We start from the raw sequence: 18,950 nt of genomic DNA, 5'->3' as shown, positions 1-18,950 counted from the left end.
CAGTACCAATCGTATCTTTAACTTTGGGGTACTAAAGACATTTAAAATGCATTTTATACACAGACATTAAGACCACCAGATCAGATCACCAGAATGGGGTAGAAAAGAATTTTAACCTTGAAATCATTGCTGACTTATTTGTAACTTAAACCTTTCGGTGAGGTGCACAGCTCAAACTGCACTTGTTTTAGCATTTGCAGTTTTCTTTCAGCAAGGGGGTGGAGGGGGGAAATATTTTTAGCATTATACAGAATATGCTTCAGCTGACAGTGCAAAGGACATTAACAAAGCAGTAATGCCATACCCCGGTTCAACAAGCACCCTGTAATGAGGTTCTAGAGGTGCAAGAATCCACCCACACAGAGATTCGAAATTACAGCTCTAATCTTGTACGAAGCAAGGAAGGATGGGGATAGAAGTGAAGAAATTAGACCCCTCTTCTCCCTCCCCTCCCAAAAAAAGAAGACACAGGCATCATCATTCCCTATTTATGAAAGTTCTAGAATAACTGTGACATCTATTTGACTAAGGTAACTGCCACATCTATTTTTAAATCACTACTAAAAGCTAGATTTTAAACGTTTTCCTCTTTACTTTTCAGCCTTCTATTTCAGGTGTTACTGTTGTTTTGCGTGCCTTTTGTATTTTCTTCTATTTTCTTCTTATACTGTATCTCTTCCCCATCAACAGCCTTAGCATCCATAAAACGATAAGTAAAGTCAAGGACTAAATTTTTAAAGAAATGAACGCTCACAAACAGAGCTGAATCACACTCAATTGATCAACTCTTCCAGCTTTGGGCTGTACGCAGACTTTGTAGTCAGCTGATCCAAGATCTTGCCAGTGAAGCCCCAATCAATAAGGTAAGAGCCAACAGTGGTATGGTTATATTATAGTAGATAAATTCACACATTATTTCTGTCCTTAACACAAAGGGCAAAACCAGACATGTCTGCAGCAAGCAGGCTACAGATCATAGCTATATCAAGGCGGCTGTACCTTATTCTCAACAGGACAAGCAGAAACATTGATCAGCAATAACTCTCAATTAGTTAGCCGCCGAAAGTATCACCTTTACTACCACTTCCTTTACTTATCCCAAGTCTGGTCATAAACAATTTATAACAAATCATCATTTCAATGCACTTAAGTACGATACATACCTCCTTTAAAAAGTCTTAGTCCCCACTTTCTGTGATCCAGACACACCTCCCCCTCTGAAAAATGCCACTGATATTCCTGCTTTCAAGTCCATAAAGTCAGAGCCATTATGGCCAGCAACATCCCTACAGGGTAAACGGAAAGTGCTTCCTCTTCATGCTGGATCTGCTCTGCTTCAGACACTTCGCAGCAAATCAGCTTCCCTGAGAGCATTACAAGTGTTTTTGCTTCCCTAACCTCTTCCAGTTTATACAGCAAGCGACACTTGCAGCAAAGCCTGTAAGAAAATAACGACTAAGACCCAGTTTATAGATGGCGAAGAAGATACAGAAGAGCTAGGGGAACCTGACAACATTGCAGTCCAGTTAGCATCCGTCCCTGGAACAGCGCGGAGAGGCTGCTAACTCTCATCCCGTTCTGTGACTGCCAACAGTCTTAAAGCTTTACCATACTGGGGCTCATCCACAGCTACAAAAGCAGTCATGCAATTTTTATGAACGCGTGGAGCTAAGAGTTAAATTAGCGATGACTGCTCCCCTTATATTCAGGGGAATAATTTCAGGACACGTTTTTCTCAAGACCGTCAAGGTACCCAGATCTAATAGCAAACACCTCTGGATACTCTCACAGATTGCTCTCTTGCCCCTGTGTGCATAAGGCATCAAGTTACTCACACACCAGTTGGAACACTCAAGACGACCACAGTGGCCAAGAAAATCTAAATTTCAGCAGACTTAAAACTACAGTCTATGTCACCCCTACTACTGTAAGTCCCTAGTTGGTGTCATATACTCCTTTACATTCAGATAAATAATCTCAAAACTAACTTTCAACATACACCTCAGTTTCCAGGAAACAATTCACCTGGAATCCCACGGGCTTTTCTGCGGCTGCCAAACCCAGTATCAATTCACCCAAACCCATCAACTTACAGATGCTTCTCGGCCCCCTTTTATTTCAGTAAGCCTGGTTTCTATTTCGGAGAACTGAACAGCAGAGGTACACACATGTGCTGCTCTTCAGGCATGCCAGCTTCCTGACTACCGTGAGCAGGAGCACTCCGGGGTCACATCTTCTTTCCACAAAATAGTTCACAACAGCCAGGTATGTGGGGTTTGGGGGCGCAGAGTAAAAAACAGCTTTTCAGAAAGGCTGCTAGAGAGCAGACAATGTTTGGATTAATGTACAGAACGAATGGAAAGTACACAGGAATACATAACAGGCAATCCCTTATGTTGTCCTTTTCTATAGACATAGTACATATTATATGTATTGCTGCTTATTTTCTCATTTATTAGTATGTGATTGAAGAACTGAGCACAACCAGAACTAAAAAAAAATTCCCATAAACTAAGATGCTCAGATAGACTTTTTATTGTTTCCTAAGTAGGACATTACAGAATTAAAAACTAATGCACAGACATTTAGTACCGACTGATTTTTTTAATAACAGCATATAATAACTTTGAAAAATATTTTATCTACTTCCTCATAGGCACTTATCTTCCAATAATGATTGATTCAGTTTTGTCAATTTTTCTTTGCAAGGATTTGTTTCTTTATTATACTGGACAGACATGTATAAGAAACCACTTACATAGCCTATGAATACTGAATCTGTCTTTTCTGCGTTTTAAACAAACAGCACACACTTGATATCAAGTTGTTTACTTCACAATTTCAACATTACTTTCTCAATTAACATCCCGTGCTTCAAAAAAAAAAAATAAATCTCGCCATTCAGTAATTCTACACAATTTCCCTTCCACTACATACTCCACATAAGAAAATAAGCTTGCACCCACAAAACCTACACTTTCTTTCCTAAAGATACAATTCCTGCTTTCACAATATTTAGCAGCCCTATTAAAGCCCTCCCAGAGCACTTTGTACGAGGTGGCTCTGGTCACACGGCAGCCATTCTTGGGTTTTCTTTACATCAAACTCAAAGGAAAGAAACTAATGTACCCTTTGATCTTTTGTTTCTCTATGTATTAAAAATGGAGGGAAGCCTCCTTTTTCTCTACTTTTTTTAATAGTATTCTATGATAGTTACGTGGTAACTTGTCTCTAAGATATCACTCCGTGCCCTGGCAGCACTGTTAATGGCATCTTTCAGATTCAATGACTTACACAAACAATGTCGTTCTCTTCTGTCAACAACAATTAGCAATGCCTTTCTGTAGTTCTTTTGGGAAGCCTGAAAAGCAGACAACCAGTAGCTACATAATGGAAGTTGCATTAGGAGGCAAGAATGTGGCAAAAATCTGGTTAACTGTTGTCGGCTGACCCTCTTGTGTGAAGAAGTGTTGTTTGGCAGCAAAATCACCTTTTCTTTCAGTTCTAAAAATGGCCATGAACAGCTGGTATAAACTGTGTGCAGAATGGATTCTGGTGGGCTTAGGGGATTGGTAATGGGATAAGAGACCTTTCACCTTTAGGTCAGTAGTTCAAATTCAGCCCAGGTTAGCAGCAATTGAAAGTCTTTACCATCTGACACTGTTCGTTAGCCTATTTAAAATGACTGAAGCAAAGTGTCACAGTAAAACAAGATTCCAGTATTAAGAAATATGAAGAGTCTCCGCAAACAGCAGAAACAGTCGCTTGAGACTTTACTTTGAAATCCCGCCATTCAGACTTTGTAGAAACCTACTCCTCTAGCTCCTGACAGCCCCTTTCAGGGCTCCCATGCTCCTGCCCACCTATCACAATCCATCCTCCAGGCACTTAGGCCCACCAAGACAACAAAACCACCTCTTGCCGTCCCATGGGTCTGCTACGGATACCAAAGTCACCACCTCCTCTCCGTGGTTTTAGCTGGCAACCCAGACTCAGCTCATCGCTTTCATATTTATATTCTGCTGATACTGTTTATATAGTGCAGCTGCAATATTTTCCAGCACTTCTCTCCTTCACTGAGCAAACATGTAGCAGGTGCTGCCTAATGATGTGCAACAGAATCCAGATACCATTAAGAGACTGTTAGAACCAGCAGTTTATAAGCAGTGGAGCTCCAGACAATCACCAACAGGATTTCTACATATTTCCAGACATTTTCCAACCATGCTTTTTATACTTTCATGATGATGGGATGACAGATGAAAAGGGAGGTAGAAAGAGACATGTTACACGTGAAAGAGTCCTCCTCTGTCTTTTACATAAGGCACAGCCAGTTTCGTACAAAGACAAAGCTCTGGAATATAAAATTTTCCAGAGGTCAGTAAAATGCCAAAAGTAATGGAGAAAAATCTTAACACTAGGTAATGGTTTATGGGTGTATAGAAGTTTATTTACATTTGCCTTATGCATTAGAATCAAGTAACTTTAAAAGAACTTGAAAACATTTACATAAAATAAATACTCTCTCTACAATTAACTGTAAAATAAAACCATACAGATATGCCATTTGCTTTCAATAATTTCTTATAAACACATCAAAATTAACTTTTAATCCCTAAAAAGTTATGACAAAAATATTCAAACTGTCACATGAGAAGACACACTGCTATTCAAATTACCTTATCTCTCAACTCCACTGTGCTGAATTCAGTCTATACAAACGATCCTTTCAATCAGATTACTCGAAGCAATTTGGTCATGTTTTGAGAAGCTACTCACTAGTTATAAATAATTAGTTGCTCAGTAGTTATTTAAATCACACAACGCATGGGGGAAGCAGAAGGTTGGGAGCAGACCTGAGAGAGGTACAAACTGTATTCAGGGTAAGTGCTCTTTTCACACTGCTCATCACACTTTGCTCAGTTCTCCTCAAGCCAACAAGAGATGCTTCTCATTTCAAGGTACTACAAACTTCTTGCTGTCACCTATTGATTCACACATAGGCAACTTAGCCACACTGCACACCCATATGTTAACAGATATCCTTTATTGACAGACTGTAGTCTCTCTTCCTATAAAGTCAGCGAAGAACATTTCTAATCTTCTAGCGAAAAGCAGAAGAGACTGTTCTGGTGAACATCAGCAGTTCTGATGGCAGCATGACACAATCTGGAAGTTAGAAAAGCTATCAGTCCATGGGGTCAGAAAATTTGCATTTATTTAAAAGCCCTTGTTTGGCTATTTTTGACTACAACTGCCTTTGATTAGGCTGATGACAACTAAGTAACACAAAGCACACCTCAGCGTGAGCAGCTATAAAGAATCAGATATTCAACATCTGCTCTGCCTCAATGATCCTACCAGTGGTAAGCTGCCTGAAAACCACTCCAAAAGTGCCCTAAATGACAACGTACAGAATTTGTCTGGTAGCTGCTAGGGTAGCCATTTCTATGGTTTCTTGTGAAAAGCAAGTATAAGTAGCTTTGCTATGCAATTATCCAATCTCATGTTTCATACTTATCAGCTAGCCTCTGAAAGATGGCAGAGCAGCAGATAGAACAAAAAGTGCATTGCCAACAGCAAAGAATAAATCATTCTAGCTGAATCACTTGGAGGGAGTGAAACATCTGTAACAGATTTGTGTAGCATACAAAAGACAATGGAGCTGATTCACCAACTTTTTGCACTTTCCAACTTCATATTGTATTGCAACAACACTTAAAAATTAAATAAAATATAAGTTTCCTGTAAGGTGCTACTTATACTTTTTTGCAGAACTACACAGCAGAAAAGGTATATTCCCAAAGAGTTCCCCAGAAAGACAGCCAAACAATACAACTCTGAATTACTGCAAAATAATTTACAAAAAAACACTGGAAAATATCTGACAGACACACCAAAGGGAGGGAGGGGAAAAAATCAGCAGGCAGTGCAAAGTATTGGACATGGTTTAGTTAGCTTTACGCAAGTATGTTCTGAAGTCTGTATTTAGAGTAAAAAGGCTACAGTGATCTGATTAGAAATTGCTGAAACGTTAAAACAGACACAGGAAATACCATCATTTAGTAGACACATTCTGATGATGCTGACAGGTAGCTGTGTCTGTAATGCACCTTAGAAGCATCATTTATGGATCACATGTCCATCATTTAGGAAAGTTCTTCCAGCTGTGGAGCATTCAGCAAAGACAAGGGAAGTGGAGCTGCGAGCCACTGTTCACAGTTAGGAGATGCAAAAGGAAAAGGCTGAAGCCATACAGGAACATCTAGAGACACTCCTGGTTATGAAGTTAAATCTGGACCAGCTTCATTAAAGTGTCTATGTTCGGCTCTTAATAGAAGGGAGTGAGGAGGAGATGTTAGTTGCATAACTGTTAGCTGAACAGAAAGTGAAGCTTGAGACCCGGGAGAAGTGACAGATCAATCAAGTAAGCCTGGGGAAGAATCAAAGAAAATTACTACTCTCCAGCCTCAAGCTGAAATGCTAATTAGAGACAATACAGAGTCAGGATAGAGGAATTAGAGAATATCTACACAAGTACTGTAATTTAAGATTAGTAAATTTCTTTAAGAGTTGGAAAGAATGAGTCTGCTATTATAGGGGACTGTCAAACTGCTTAGGCTATATTTCAAAAGGAGCCTTTAAAGTCCTCCAAGATGGAATTGTGAAAGCTTTCTTACTGCCTACGTGGAAACTTCTACAATTAAGTAAGTTTGAGGTTTGGGACTTTGAACACTTACCACTATGCATTGCAGGGGGAAGATACCACAACGCAGCAAATACAACATCTTAAAAACAAATCATAAATGAATCAACTCCAAGGATACTCTATCACTAATTCCATTTAGGAACTGATAGACAATAATATACTACAAGAAGGGAGTGGTTTTGAGCTTCTGCTGGGTTACACAGAAAACCATAAATTATTTTCTGGTATGTAAACAAGAACATGGAGAGTCACTAAAAAGTGTTCTCTCAAAAACTGCAAGATTGGGAAAAGCACAAAGAATATGACCAAAGAGACAGAAGTTCTTCATAATATTTTAATGAGCTCTACATCGCCATTAACCACCGCCCTCTCTAACTGAATCTAAGGTAGACCAGATTGTGCCTAGCAAACCCCTAGCAAAAGCACATGAAGTATAACGGTCACGACTAATTCCAAAAACAAGGCAAGACAAATTTTACCAGCAGTCTTCCCCAGTACAGGGGAAGACTGCAACACCCCCGCTCCCCCTTCATATCCCAAATCCGCTCTCACTTCTTTACCCAAAGCATAAATTTCCCCAGCTATTATACAAAGTCATGCAAAGATGTCAGAATTACAAGGATCTCTTTATGCTCTATCACTGCCCACATGTACAGGCAGCAGGCAGGACACGGCCCTAGCAAAAAGTAGCTAAAACAGAATAAGCAGCTAATCACTCTATTGCTCGAATCCCCATTTCAGTTTTTCTGGCATTATTTAACAAAGTGAGAAAAGGAGGATGATGACAATGGAATTTAATTGCTTACAAGTTGAACTTTCTTCTTGTCTTTGAGAATGACATCCAGACTTTAAGTTATGTGCCTGTTTTCTTAGATTATGACCAGAAATGCATTATAACTGTCAAATAAGAGGTAGAGGGGGTTTTCCATAAAACACTGTTTGACCATTCTTTTGAGGCATACATTATAACATCTACTGCTGACTACATGAGTTGTTACAAAAATCCTATACCATGTCAGCATGCTTTTTACACAGTTGCGTTCCAATAACTGTTTCAATCATATGCAGATTGCAAGTGTTTTTATTGCTGATATACACATATAGTGTTAATCACCCTCCTAGAGAAACTCAGCAAGCGATCATCAAAGTATAAAAAAATAAAAAAGAAACTTCAGGGACCAGTGGGGAAAAGCATCAGAGCACAGTGGCTAGCCACTTACTGTGAACTCACAGTGGCACTTAACAGTGACCTTTTGCAAGGTCTCTAGGTCAAGTGTAACAAAGAGCAAAAGCTCCAAACACTTACTTGAGTGCTGCAAAGTCTTGTATATGCAGGTTTATTTAAGTGAGTAGATCTTTTAAGTTCAGTGGGAAGTGCTCACACGCGTCAAGTTAGTTATGTGTAAGTCTTTGCAGGAGCAGACCCCTAAGTATGGAAGGAGGTTATGTTCTGTTTTTTTAAATAACAATTTTCTGAATCTGTAGAGCTGTTTTTCTTACCTGAAGTCTAGTATTCATTTCCAAGAAGTAAAAATTCTTACTGGAGTCCACAAGGAATTCTACTGTTCCAGCAGAGGAATATTTTACTGCTTTGGCAAGAGCTACTGCTTGTTCTCCCATTGCTCTTCGAGTTTCAGGGTCTAGGAAAGTGCTACAATACAGAAACAATGCCTTTCTTTAGTTACAAAAAGAAAGTAATTAAATCGTTCGTCTTCTGCTTAAACTGCCACCAAAAACGGACAGCATTATTTAAGTTATGAAAACCTCTCAAGGCTGTCAGCTGTATGCCTTTGCATTTATACTGCTCCTGAATAGATATACTGCACCTTTCAATTACTGCTAATGTACAGAAGTGCAGGATAAATAACAGTATTCTCTAAAACATAAAGTAACAGTACACAACTTTTTTAGAACACCGAGATCTATAATAATGCAAGTTAAATGAAAATAGAATCAGAAATGCAAATCCATTATATTTTTGAAGGCATATTTGCAAAAAAAACTGTAACTAAAAAAACCATCCAATGGAATTATGAATGCCAAAAAACAAGACAGGAAGTCTAAGGGGAATTTGTTTTCTGACTCAAAACAGCATGGCTGTGTCCTTGATGTTCTATGCAATAAAAAAAGTTTTGTAAATTAATGAAGTATTTATTTGGGCTTCTTATGTGAGTAAGATTGCAATGAAGAAAATATGGGCATTCATAGCGTTTAGCTAAAACACCGTCAACAATATCATGACTTAAACCTTCATATCATGTATTTACTGTCTCCCCTTTACTTGTAAGCTGAAGATTAGTTATCTGTGTTTGTTTCATGCCTTTCCACAAATTCTGGACATACTCAAGGGCACCCAAAGAGCAGCTCAGCTACCACCTTGAGAGTCCAAATGCCAAAACCCCAGGGATAGGCAAGCCTGAGCCCAAAAAAAGGGGGAGACAGAACTCCCCCGTGAACGGCAAGCCCGAGCTTCAATAAGGGTGAGGCAGTGTCCCCTGAGAAAGGTGAGGCCAAGCCTCAAAAATGGGAGGTGGCCCCCCACAGGAAAGGTGAGCCAAGCACCAAAATAGGTGAGGTGGACCCAAGAAAGAAGAGTCCCAAAGACAGAGGGTTGCCCCCCATTCCCAGAAAACATGAGCCCAAGCCCCAAAGACAGTGAGGAGGCCCCTCCAGGAAAAGGCAAGCTGGAGCTCCAAAGAGGGCAACATGCCACTTCCACCCATTAAGTGAATTGAAAGACTCCAGAAGGTACACGTTCTGCTTGTTAACTCTCCTCTGTACCACAAATTCAGATTTAGATTAACCTATCCAGATTGTTAATTTAGAGCTAGATATTTCCGTGGCTTTCCATCAAAGCTGTGAAACTGGTTGCCCCCTACCCTGATACACTGACCTTCAATGAAGAACAAGTTCATCTTATATGAGCCTACAAATACGATTTTTATGTTTCTGTGATGACCTACACTAGGCACATAACTCAGCTATCATTTTAAAAGTACTTTAAAGGTTACTACTTAAAACAAAAATACCAAAAGTTATGTATTTCTTGAGATGTCCTCAACAGTGGGTCCTAATTCTGCAAAGGAGCAATCAGGAACCTCCATGTAACTGAACTGGCCCCATCAAAGCCAGTGAAGCTCCATGTGGGGCCCAGGACTGAACTCAGACAGAAGCCAGCGCTGGGTCAGGACTTATCTTTTAGTACTTACTCTGGGGTTTTTCACAGAGACCTGAACTCACAGAAGAGCCGGAGACTTCTGCCACAACAAACCATATCTGACATAGGAAAAGAGTGAGGAAATACCCAGCCAAACTGGGAGACAATGGAATCCTTTTTCTTCACAGGCGAAGTGCTACTTAGCACCTCCGTCCTTGCAGTGCCCACACGGGCAGATTCTCATGGACAGTAGGACAGGCATTTTCAGAATTTAGGAAAAAAAGTTTTTCTTGGCAAACAATGGCATCAACAGGAAAAGTAAGTCAAGTCTGATCCCCAGAAAGCTACCAAGACCCTACATCAAGTAAAAGGAAAAAACAGAAGATGTGCAAAACTGTATCATACCTATCAAAAATAGGTACTGGTAATGTAAAAGAGTTCCATAATATTTCTTATTTTGATTCAATAAGAGAAGACTACATTAAACAAAATCAACAATCTATAACTCAGTTTGGGACTTTTCTTCAGGGGCTTTGATCATGAAAGGTCAATGAGTGGCTTATGAAGAACAGAACCTTTTCAACATCAGCTTCATGCTCTATTTCTAGAATAGCCATTATTACTTCTCACACGGATGAAAGACGGTTACTCCCCCGCATTACAGTGGTGTCTTCCCTATGTTTGTTAAATGTAGGTCTGAGATCTCTCTGTTCACCTCCTGCTGTAGCCAAAGAATGGAACAGAGGTATCACACTGCTAAACTTCATCTCTGCCACGTGGTTAAGCTTTATGCTCTAAAATGACTGGATCATCCCTGCAATCAGCTAGGTTAATTAACCAAAGTTTTCCTATTCTTCTCTGCTGCTTTACCTTTCGTATACATAGTTTCTCTCTTCTTTAGCAATGCCCCTTTTGCAAACAAAATAACTCTTCTCTGATCTAATTAGGCATCACTTGAAAACGCAGCATTTTAAACCTGACTTCAAATCTTTTTTTCACACATATAACTGTTATTCTTTCGACCAAATAGCTCCTACGGCAGCATGAAGGCTGCAAAATAAAAAGCATTCACAAGATAAAAGCACCAAAAAAAAAAAAAAAAAAAGAGATCAGACCTGACATTTCACTCATAAGACCTTCTTCAAGCTATTGTAAAGTTGATCAAAGACAATACAGTTAGTTTGTTCCATTGTTTCTACATCCAGAGAGATGACCACATGGACAAGATGCTACTTCTCCGCTTCTAGTTCATCAGATAATGTTTCCCAAAATATCTCGATTGCCTTCACTCACAGATAAGGTTGAGATTTTGAAAAGTACAGACAGTTACACTCTCAGTGGAAACTTACTGCTCAGCTTAGACACAAAAAAAAAAAAATCATCAATCACATTTAGCCTTCCTCTGAAGATACCACTACACTAGGAAAGAATAGTACCTTCATTTTCTAAATGTCAAGGTCAGCTTACTTGCTCTTAGGAAATAGTTAGGCATAGTTTATTTAAAAATTTACTTACCTACAAAAACCCTTCTCCTTTGAGATACCTACTATGGACTACCACACCATGGGCATAAATATGCTAAAGTATTTGAGAACACAGTTTTGCCCCCACATCTAAACTGCGCCCACCTACAAATCACATACACAGTCACAAACAGAACAGCCTCCCTGTTTCTCTTAACGCCAAATCCTTCAAGGATTTCTAGATAGAGTGATAGGAAATGTGGAGTCTGATACACATACATGCAGCTCAAGTCTCAGGAGAACTTGTACATAGTCTAGTTCAATAACATACCTTTCTGCTAAGTCCTGGCCTACACACATTCATTCAAATTGTCAGTGGCTTCAAGTAGCACGCTGGCAGTTAACCTGGAATATGATCCTGAAGTACTTGGTGTCATACCGAGATCTTTCAGAGAGAGCTTAGTGCTTGGAGAAAGTGAAAAAAGTTGCTGTCTGTGCATCTTCCAATGACAGAAACATTCCTGAGAGAAGCTAACAATGGAGCATGCAAAAAAGGCCACAAAAATAGTTTAACTGTTTCACTTGCATTATAACGCAGTCACTTACTGCTAAAATAGCCTCCCTTTTAAATCTCCTGGCTCTTACATCTTTCTGTCACAGGCAGAAATAGAAACATTTTTGTCCTTTGAACTTAAACTGAAAGAACATCTTCCAATTTAAAAAAACACTACAAAACTAATATCTAGGATAGACAAGGCAAACTCAACTCTGAATGTATGCAGCTAGGAAGAAAAAAAAACCATAATAAACAAATTATTTCCTGCCCGAGATGAAACTCAGTGAAATTGTTGAGAGACCGTTCGAAGAACCACCTTATTCTGAAAGTCTTGGATGCTAAGGTTTAACCCAAAAGACATGGAATCACTGGATAAAAATAGAGACAAAGCAGGCAGCTAGCAAGTTCTAAGGACTTGCTCACTGTAGATGCTAATATGGATCTTACATGCTAGTACAGAATTCAATGGCAGGGTGCTCTTCCATCATTACTTGTCCAGAAAAGGCCTGAAAATGTAGAGAAAGTTCAGTGTCATGAAGCTCAGCATTTTGAGACACGATAGTTAGAGACCACATCTTGAATACTGTGTTCAGTTTTGGGCCCCTCACTACAAGACAGACAAGAAAGCCTGTTCAGAGAAGCGCTACAAAGCTGGTGAAGGGTCTTAAGAACAAGTCCTATGAGAAGCAGCCGAGGGAACTGGGGTGGTTTAGCACCTTCCGAAGAGGTGTGAAGTTAGAAGCAAAGAAAATTACTGTAAATCACTGGAAGTTTTGCATAGCACTAGCTTTGCCCAGCACTAACTAAAACCTAGTGATGAGTATCTTATTGTCTGTGCTTCCCAGAACAGACACAGTAGGACAACTGACTATCTTAAAAGAGTATAAGCAAAGTTTGTTGGTCTCCTACTTGAAACTGGGGGGGACTGGCTACCGGGAACACCAGGGCTCCCCTTGAATACTGTAACTCATCAGGGCGTGAACTAAAGAGCTTTCTGTCCTCAAAAGAGCCTGAACTTCCCTAGAAAAACTGGAGATTCAAACACAAAATGATCCCATAAGGGTAAGTTCAAAAACTGCAGAAAATCTTTAAGAAAACCATAGAGATTATTCTCAAAGCCAAAAGGTCTTCAAACAATCAGTCTCTTAAGCTAGATACTTAGGAAAACACCATCATAGGAAAAAGTAAATCAATAGATGTTTGAGTTGAGGCCAGAGTCAAAAGCCCTAATTGTACAAAAGACAGATAAACATTTTAGCCTATAGCATCCCTATCTCCCGGGCTTCACAAAAGAAACAAAAAAGCTTCAACCTATCTCAGAGCTCTTAATGGCAGCTACCATTTAAAATGGGAGGAAAAAAAAAGGACTACTGAGGACTTCATATTTCCTCCACCCAGACGTATGAGAAAAGATGTTCCCAGGATTCACTAATCAATGAGATTAACTGCAACAGCATTCACAGGACAGGCTAACTTTAGGCTTTCTGGTCTTTATACTGTCTCACAGAAGTTAGTCCCCTGCTTATCTGTAACAGTCTTGTAACCCTTTGTAAATAAATGGATTCTGCAGCCAACCGCTAGTGCCTGTAAGACAGATAAGCCTTCCAAAGCTGTCAGTAACAGTCTGGCGGAGTCTAAAACATTTAACAAGAAGGAAGAAGAGTTTTCATGCCAAATTTTGGAAGCTATTGACCCGCCCACACTCTTTTATAGAGTTATAGAAGGAGATGAGAAAACTTACTGGCAACTCCAACAGAGAAGCCCAAGAAAGTTAAAAGGCTGATATTTCTGATGAAAGAAAACACTCTGATCACAGTTTGCTGGTGAGAGAAAGACACATCACTCCTTTTAATTGACCACAGGCATGGAGAATGAGCAGGCAGCAGTGGCAGCCGGCGCCTCACCTGTACTCCTAAGGCAAAAGGCTCTCCTAAGTGCTTAGGTATGTGTATACGCACACACACATTATATTGGGACCTGACAACTTCATATTTCACAAACAAAAACACAGTAAGATCTTTAGGCATAAGGCTTCCGAGAAATCCACAAGCACTACCAGGAAGCAACAGAAGTTATTTAAGTATTTATTAGTGGGTTTGCATTCTTAGATTTAAACTTTGGTTTTTTTAATTTAAAATCTAGGTTGTAACAGGGCCAGTCCCACAATTATGATCCAACGTTAACTTATATGCTGCCTCTAAATAAACATCATTTGAATGACGTGCTTTCCCTCACATCCTAAGTTGTTGCATCATTTAGTTTTGTGCTACAAAATAATGTCAAAGCCATCCCAGCTGGTTACACTGGGATGTTACATTACATGGAGAATTCCCATGAGTAGTGATATACATACATATATATGTCTGGTTTTCTGAAATCAGAACTTTCTTCTGCCCTTTTTTCTACACATATTGTCCGATGAATGCCATGCAACAGCAAACACAGCAAGACCATACCTTGCACAGCAGAAATGTATTTCAGCTCCATTTGAAATCCGTGGGATTAAGATAATTCAGTACTTTTGAGTTACTGGACACCTACATCTATAGTTCACTACCATGAATGGTACTAAAAGTGGCAGAGAGTATTTCATAGTTCATGTTCCATTTCAAATAGAAATAAAGACTATCATCTGTCCTTCTCACAGTTACTATAAAATAGTCAGATATCTGTACCTGTGGTAAAATGAATAGTTATTCCATATTCTATTTTACTCTCAAATCCAAAAGCTGAATGGAAAAAAAAAATCCCCTTCGAAGACAAAGGAAAAATATCTCAGATATTAAGAAAGCCATCTCATATACTACATATTTGATTGGTAAGATCCATATCCATATTATAGAAGATCATGAAAAAAATTAACACCACATTTTATTCTTAGAGAAAGACATCATGAAGCAAGATCAGAACACCCTTAAGTACAACATCAAAATTGCATTACAGTCAAATGACTGTAACTTAGAAACTACAAAGAAAATAAATGTTTAATAAAATAAAATTTGCTTGCATTTGTATAATAAATAAAATTAGCAGCTTTCCAAAAGTGCTTTCCGTAACTATGAAGCTCCATCAAGAGTTCAGTATACATACCTTGGCGCTTCCTCCACAACTTTTTGGTTTCTCCTTTGAATGGAGCACTCTCTTTCATTCAACCACAAGGCATTACCATGTTTATCTGCCAAAACCTGAAAAAACGACATGCTACCATTAACAAACAGATGTATGAATATGGCCTTTGGACTTTATACTAGTACATAGTGTTCAGTTGAATTTAAAAAAAATATTTTTTTCCAACCTAGAAATAAAGGTTGGGGAAAAAATGCTAGTGTAGAAAATTAATTGTGTATGACATACTAATTGAATGCTCCTTCAAATTCTGAACCGCATTATTTTAAAGTCTCTCTATACAGAATCTATACATCACAAAAAAACCACTCACTTCAAAATTGTGACAAGCTCCCAAAAGCTCAGAAATCAGAAACCAAAAGACCGAAACAAGATTGAAACTTCTTTTTCAAGCGTTTAAAACTGTACTATGCAACGAAATTATTCAAAAGCATATCGTTAAGTAATATCTTGTGTCAATGAAGGAGAGAAAAAACTCAAAGAATGCCAAGTTTTGTTCCTGAATTACACACAAAAGGTTTCGGAAACAATGGCTAATTGGAGCTTTCTTAGTAGGCAAACCACAGCACACCATCTTTAATGAAGAAAAAGATCTTTAGAAACTTTGCAATCTTTTATTAAGGAGAATAAAATTTGCTACTTCCTCAGTACTTTCAATGGAAATTAAAGCAGTAGTTCCAAGGAGTTTCTTAAAAACCAGGTGTCAACTACAGTTCTTGGCTGCAGCTTCAGTTCATGGAAGAGTTAAACATATAGTCAAGTACCTAGATCCAACTACCTAAATCACACATTAGAAAAAATACAAGTTTGGCATAACAAAACTCAGTTGATTCTGCAACTTCAAACTTGAAGGAAAAGTAGGACAAGGAACTCTATCCCTTTATGAAATTGACTGTACGGTGCAGCCATTTCCAATAGCAGGATACTGGATTTGAGGATTCAAGTAGACTTCTTCCAATCTTATGATGTTATACTCTACACTTATTCTTGGAACAATTTCTTTCATTGCAGACCACACCTGCTCCCCTTTCTTACTTATAAAATATTCACTCTAATCCCTTTTTTTCCATCTATCTTCCAGCTATGATCTGCAGGAACCTGTGCCAATATTCATGCTTCATTCTTCCAATAGTGCAGTTCTACACTGAAAATCAACAAGATAGTCTCCTTTTTTTATCTTCCTCAAACTGCGGGAACTCAACCATATCTACTCACATTTGTGACAAGGAATCTGTATTATTTATTATTCCTTTTAGCACCGCAGAGCGAGTATGGCACTAAGCAAGATGAATTCCTGCATCGACGACACCAACGTTTGCTGATGCGTGAATAATCCGGGTGGATGTGACTGAAAACAAGGCACCGAGCTCATGAAGACAACTCGCCTGCGCTGTGCAGCACCAGATCCAGAGCGCTCCGCACCCAGTCGGATCAGATGTATCTGCTCCTCTGAAATTCTGCTGTGCTCCCATAAATTTACAGAGCTTTCTATGGAAAAAAAAAATAAATCCCCTTCGAAGAGTTCTACAAGATCATGACTTTGTGAGTTCCTAAACTACAACGTGTCCCAGAACCCTCTTCCCTGCCCAGGGGGAAGTTTGGCAGCGGCAGCACCAGGGTACTCCAGCCAACTACCAGATTCTATAACAAGTGCCACAGTACAAAGCAAAATAAAAAAACCCACCAAAACCAAACAACCACCTAGCAGTGCCTAAAGCAACTTCCTAACCAAGTCCTAACTCCTCCAATCCAGAACTAAACACCACAGAGCTCTACAGAAACTCATTTGGGAGGAGAAGATATATATATTTTTTTTTGTTCTTTAATACTAAAAACAGTACCTCTACGGCATAGCATGGTACTCAGATGGAGAAAATCACTGTCCTGCAAGTAGAACGACTGTGAGCACTTCTGTTTCATTGCCACAAAGCCTACATCATTCCACAGAATTCAGCCTCACCAAAACAAAGCAACCAAAAAGCTTCTCTCTCTCTCTCTCTCTGTTTTCTGAAGGGGAGAATAAAACATTTTTCAAGCCAACTGATAAATACTTTCTGTCCCTTCAGGACATTTCTTGTATCCTACTTAATTTCTGCAACCTATAATAAACAAACATTTTTCCATTATCAGCTAATATGGCTCAAAAAGAGACATGCAAGAAGATTCACTATAAAAACGTAATTATAAACAGAATAAGCCAAACAATGTCTGGTGTTAGGCATTTACTTTCATTTTGGGTCCGGTGTTTTCATTATCAGAAACTAAAGAAGATATTTCACAAAACAATTATATTTCAGAACGCATCTACAGAATGTTGAAATCATCATCTCTGAGATGATGAGGGATTCCAGTACACTTCTCACTAAAAATGCATGTCACAGCTACAGCTTTTTTCCTAAATATTCCTAAAAGAAAACATCCTGGTTTGTGGCACTAGATGATTACAACATTATTACGTGCGATGCGCATCGATATACCAAAATAATTAAATATAGTGTATTGCAATCTCTCCTACATGATGAAGCTAAATTCTATTTCCGGTTGTAGGACTACTATTAAGGCGAGTAATAGTCAGACATTCCATGTACTCTTACTCTAAACTCAGGTCCTTTATATCAGATATTTCAGGAGATCAAGACTTCTAATCAGTTCAAGCATAAAGTCTATTTGGACTCTATTTTCCTGTTAATTGTTTTAGTCTTTTCTCATGTTTTACAAAGTGATTGTTTTATACGTAGACACAGGAAACCTCTTATTTAACAATTTTAGGTACCAATGCTTTGGAGCTATATGAGAATGTTAAAAAAAGTTTTATTTAAAAGTTACTGCTAAATTAATAAATATTTGGCATCTGGTCTCCAATTGTTTGTATATTTAGCAGTTTGAAAATTAACCAAGGCCAACATCCTAAAGCTGATTAGAACATGAAGTTAAAATTATATGCTATGATATTGTTAAAAGGTACCATCAAAGCGCTTGTCTAAAGAAAACAACATTCATTGCACACTTAGAAATAAAAATATAAATTATTAATGGCAAAGCTATTTTGTTTAATCTAGATGAAATTATTCAGCTGCTCTTAAATACAGTACTGCCCAATTTTTTTTGAGGTAACCTTTTTTAAACCTAAAGGAATCAAGACAATGTAAAGTCTGGCCCCAACTCATGAAAGTATGGAGGAATCAATCTCATCTAACTTTAGTCATCAAAGAGTCAGTAGGAAGCTGCTGAAGCTTCCAAATGTGCAAGCACGGAAAGGACTAGACAGTTATGGGGTACTGATTTGCATACCAAAAAAAAAAGAAAAAAGACATAGGCAGCCAAAAATTATTAGCCATGGCAAGAGAATACAGGAAGATACTCTAACAACCTGACCTCTTTTGTAACCCAAGATCAACGCTGAAACTAAGTGTTCACTATATACCTTATTGTGACCCTTCAAAAGAAAAAAAGTAAGTAGTAATAGGTTGGGGTTTAAATCTCATTTTTACAAACTGTTTCTTCATTTCACATATGCAGTAAGTTAGCCTGTGCACAGACAAGTTTTATACGGAAATCTAAAATAAATAAAAACACAGGAAGTATCAGGTTCAAGTGGGCACATATCCGGCAGAGTAAAAAATGTTAAATATTTCTCTCTTACAAGTCATTCTGCACTATCAAATTTATTGTTGTTGGTTCATTCAGTTATTGAGCTACTGTCAAAATACTTCAGGCTCTCACTGTAGAGAGCTTGTGTTTTGGACAAAAATTAAATTTCTGTTGAAGAAACTGACACACTCCATATAGATTTCTTGTCAGGAAAGATTATTCCAAGGCTATTGACAAACCCAATTTAGTTGCCTACATAAGATCAAACACATCACAAATTTTAAAATCATATCTTTGTTAAAGAGTCTGCCTTGAAACAAAGAAAACTTGTTTTGCATTAGCACATCT

At 38.5% G+C, this 18,950-nt stretch overlaps 1 protein-coding gene across 2 annotated transcripts in view; it reads right to left on the bottom strand.

The window, feature by feature from the left end:
* Positions 1 to 18,950, bottom strand: part of PCCA (propionyl-CoA carboxylase subunit alpha) — a 294,708-nt gene that overhangs the window by 167,923 nt on the left and 107,835 nt on the right. For both annotated transcript variants that reach the window (XM_054188011.1, XM_054188012.1), the window contains 2 exons: positions 14,976 to 15,070; positions 8,210 to 8,360 (listed from right to left, as the gene is read on the bottom strand). In XM_054188011.1, the coding sequence (XP_054043986.1) occupies positions 8,210 to 8,360; positions 14,976 to 15,070 (246 nt within the window). The remainder of the gene's footprint in view (positions 1 to 8,209; positions 8,361 to 14,975; positions 15,071 to 18,950) is intronic.

The sequence above is a fragment of the Rissa tridactyla genome, chromosome 1 (assembly GCF_028500815.1).
Source record: "Rissa tridactyla isolate bRisTri1 chromosome 1, bRisTri1.patW.cur.20221130, whole genome shotgun sequence".
Taxonomy (NCBI): domain Eukaryota; kingdom Metazoa; phylum Chordata; class Aves; order Charadriiformes; family Laridae; genus Rissa; species Rissa tridactyla.
The sequence above is the reverse complement of the archived record's forward strand: the minus strand, read 5'-3'. Positions and strand labels throughout refer to the sequence as shown.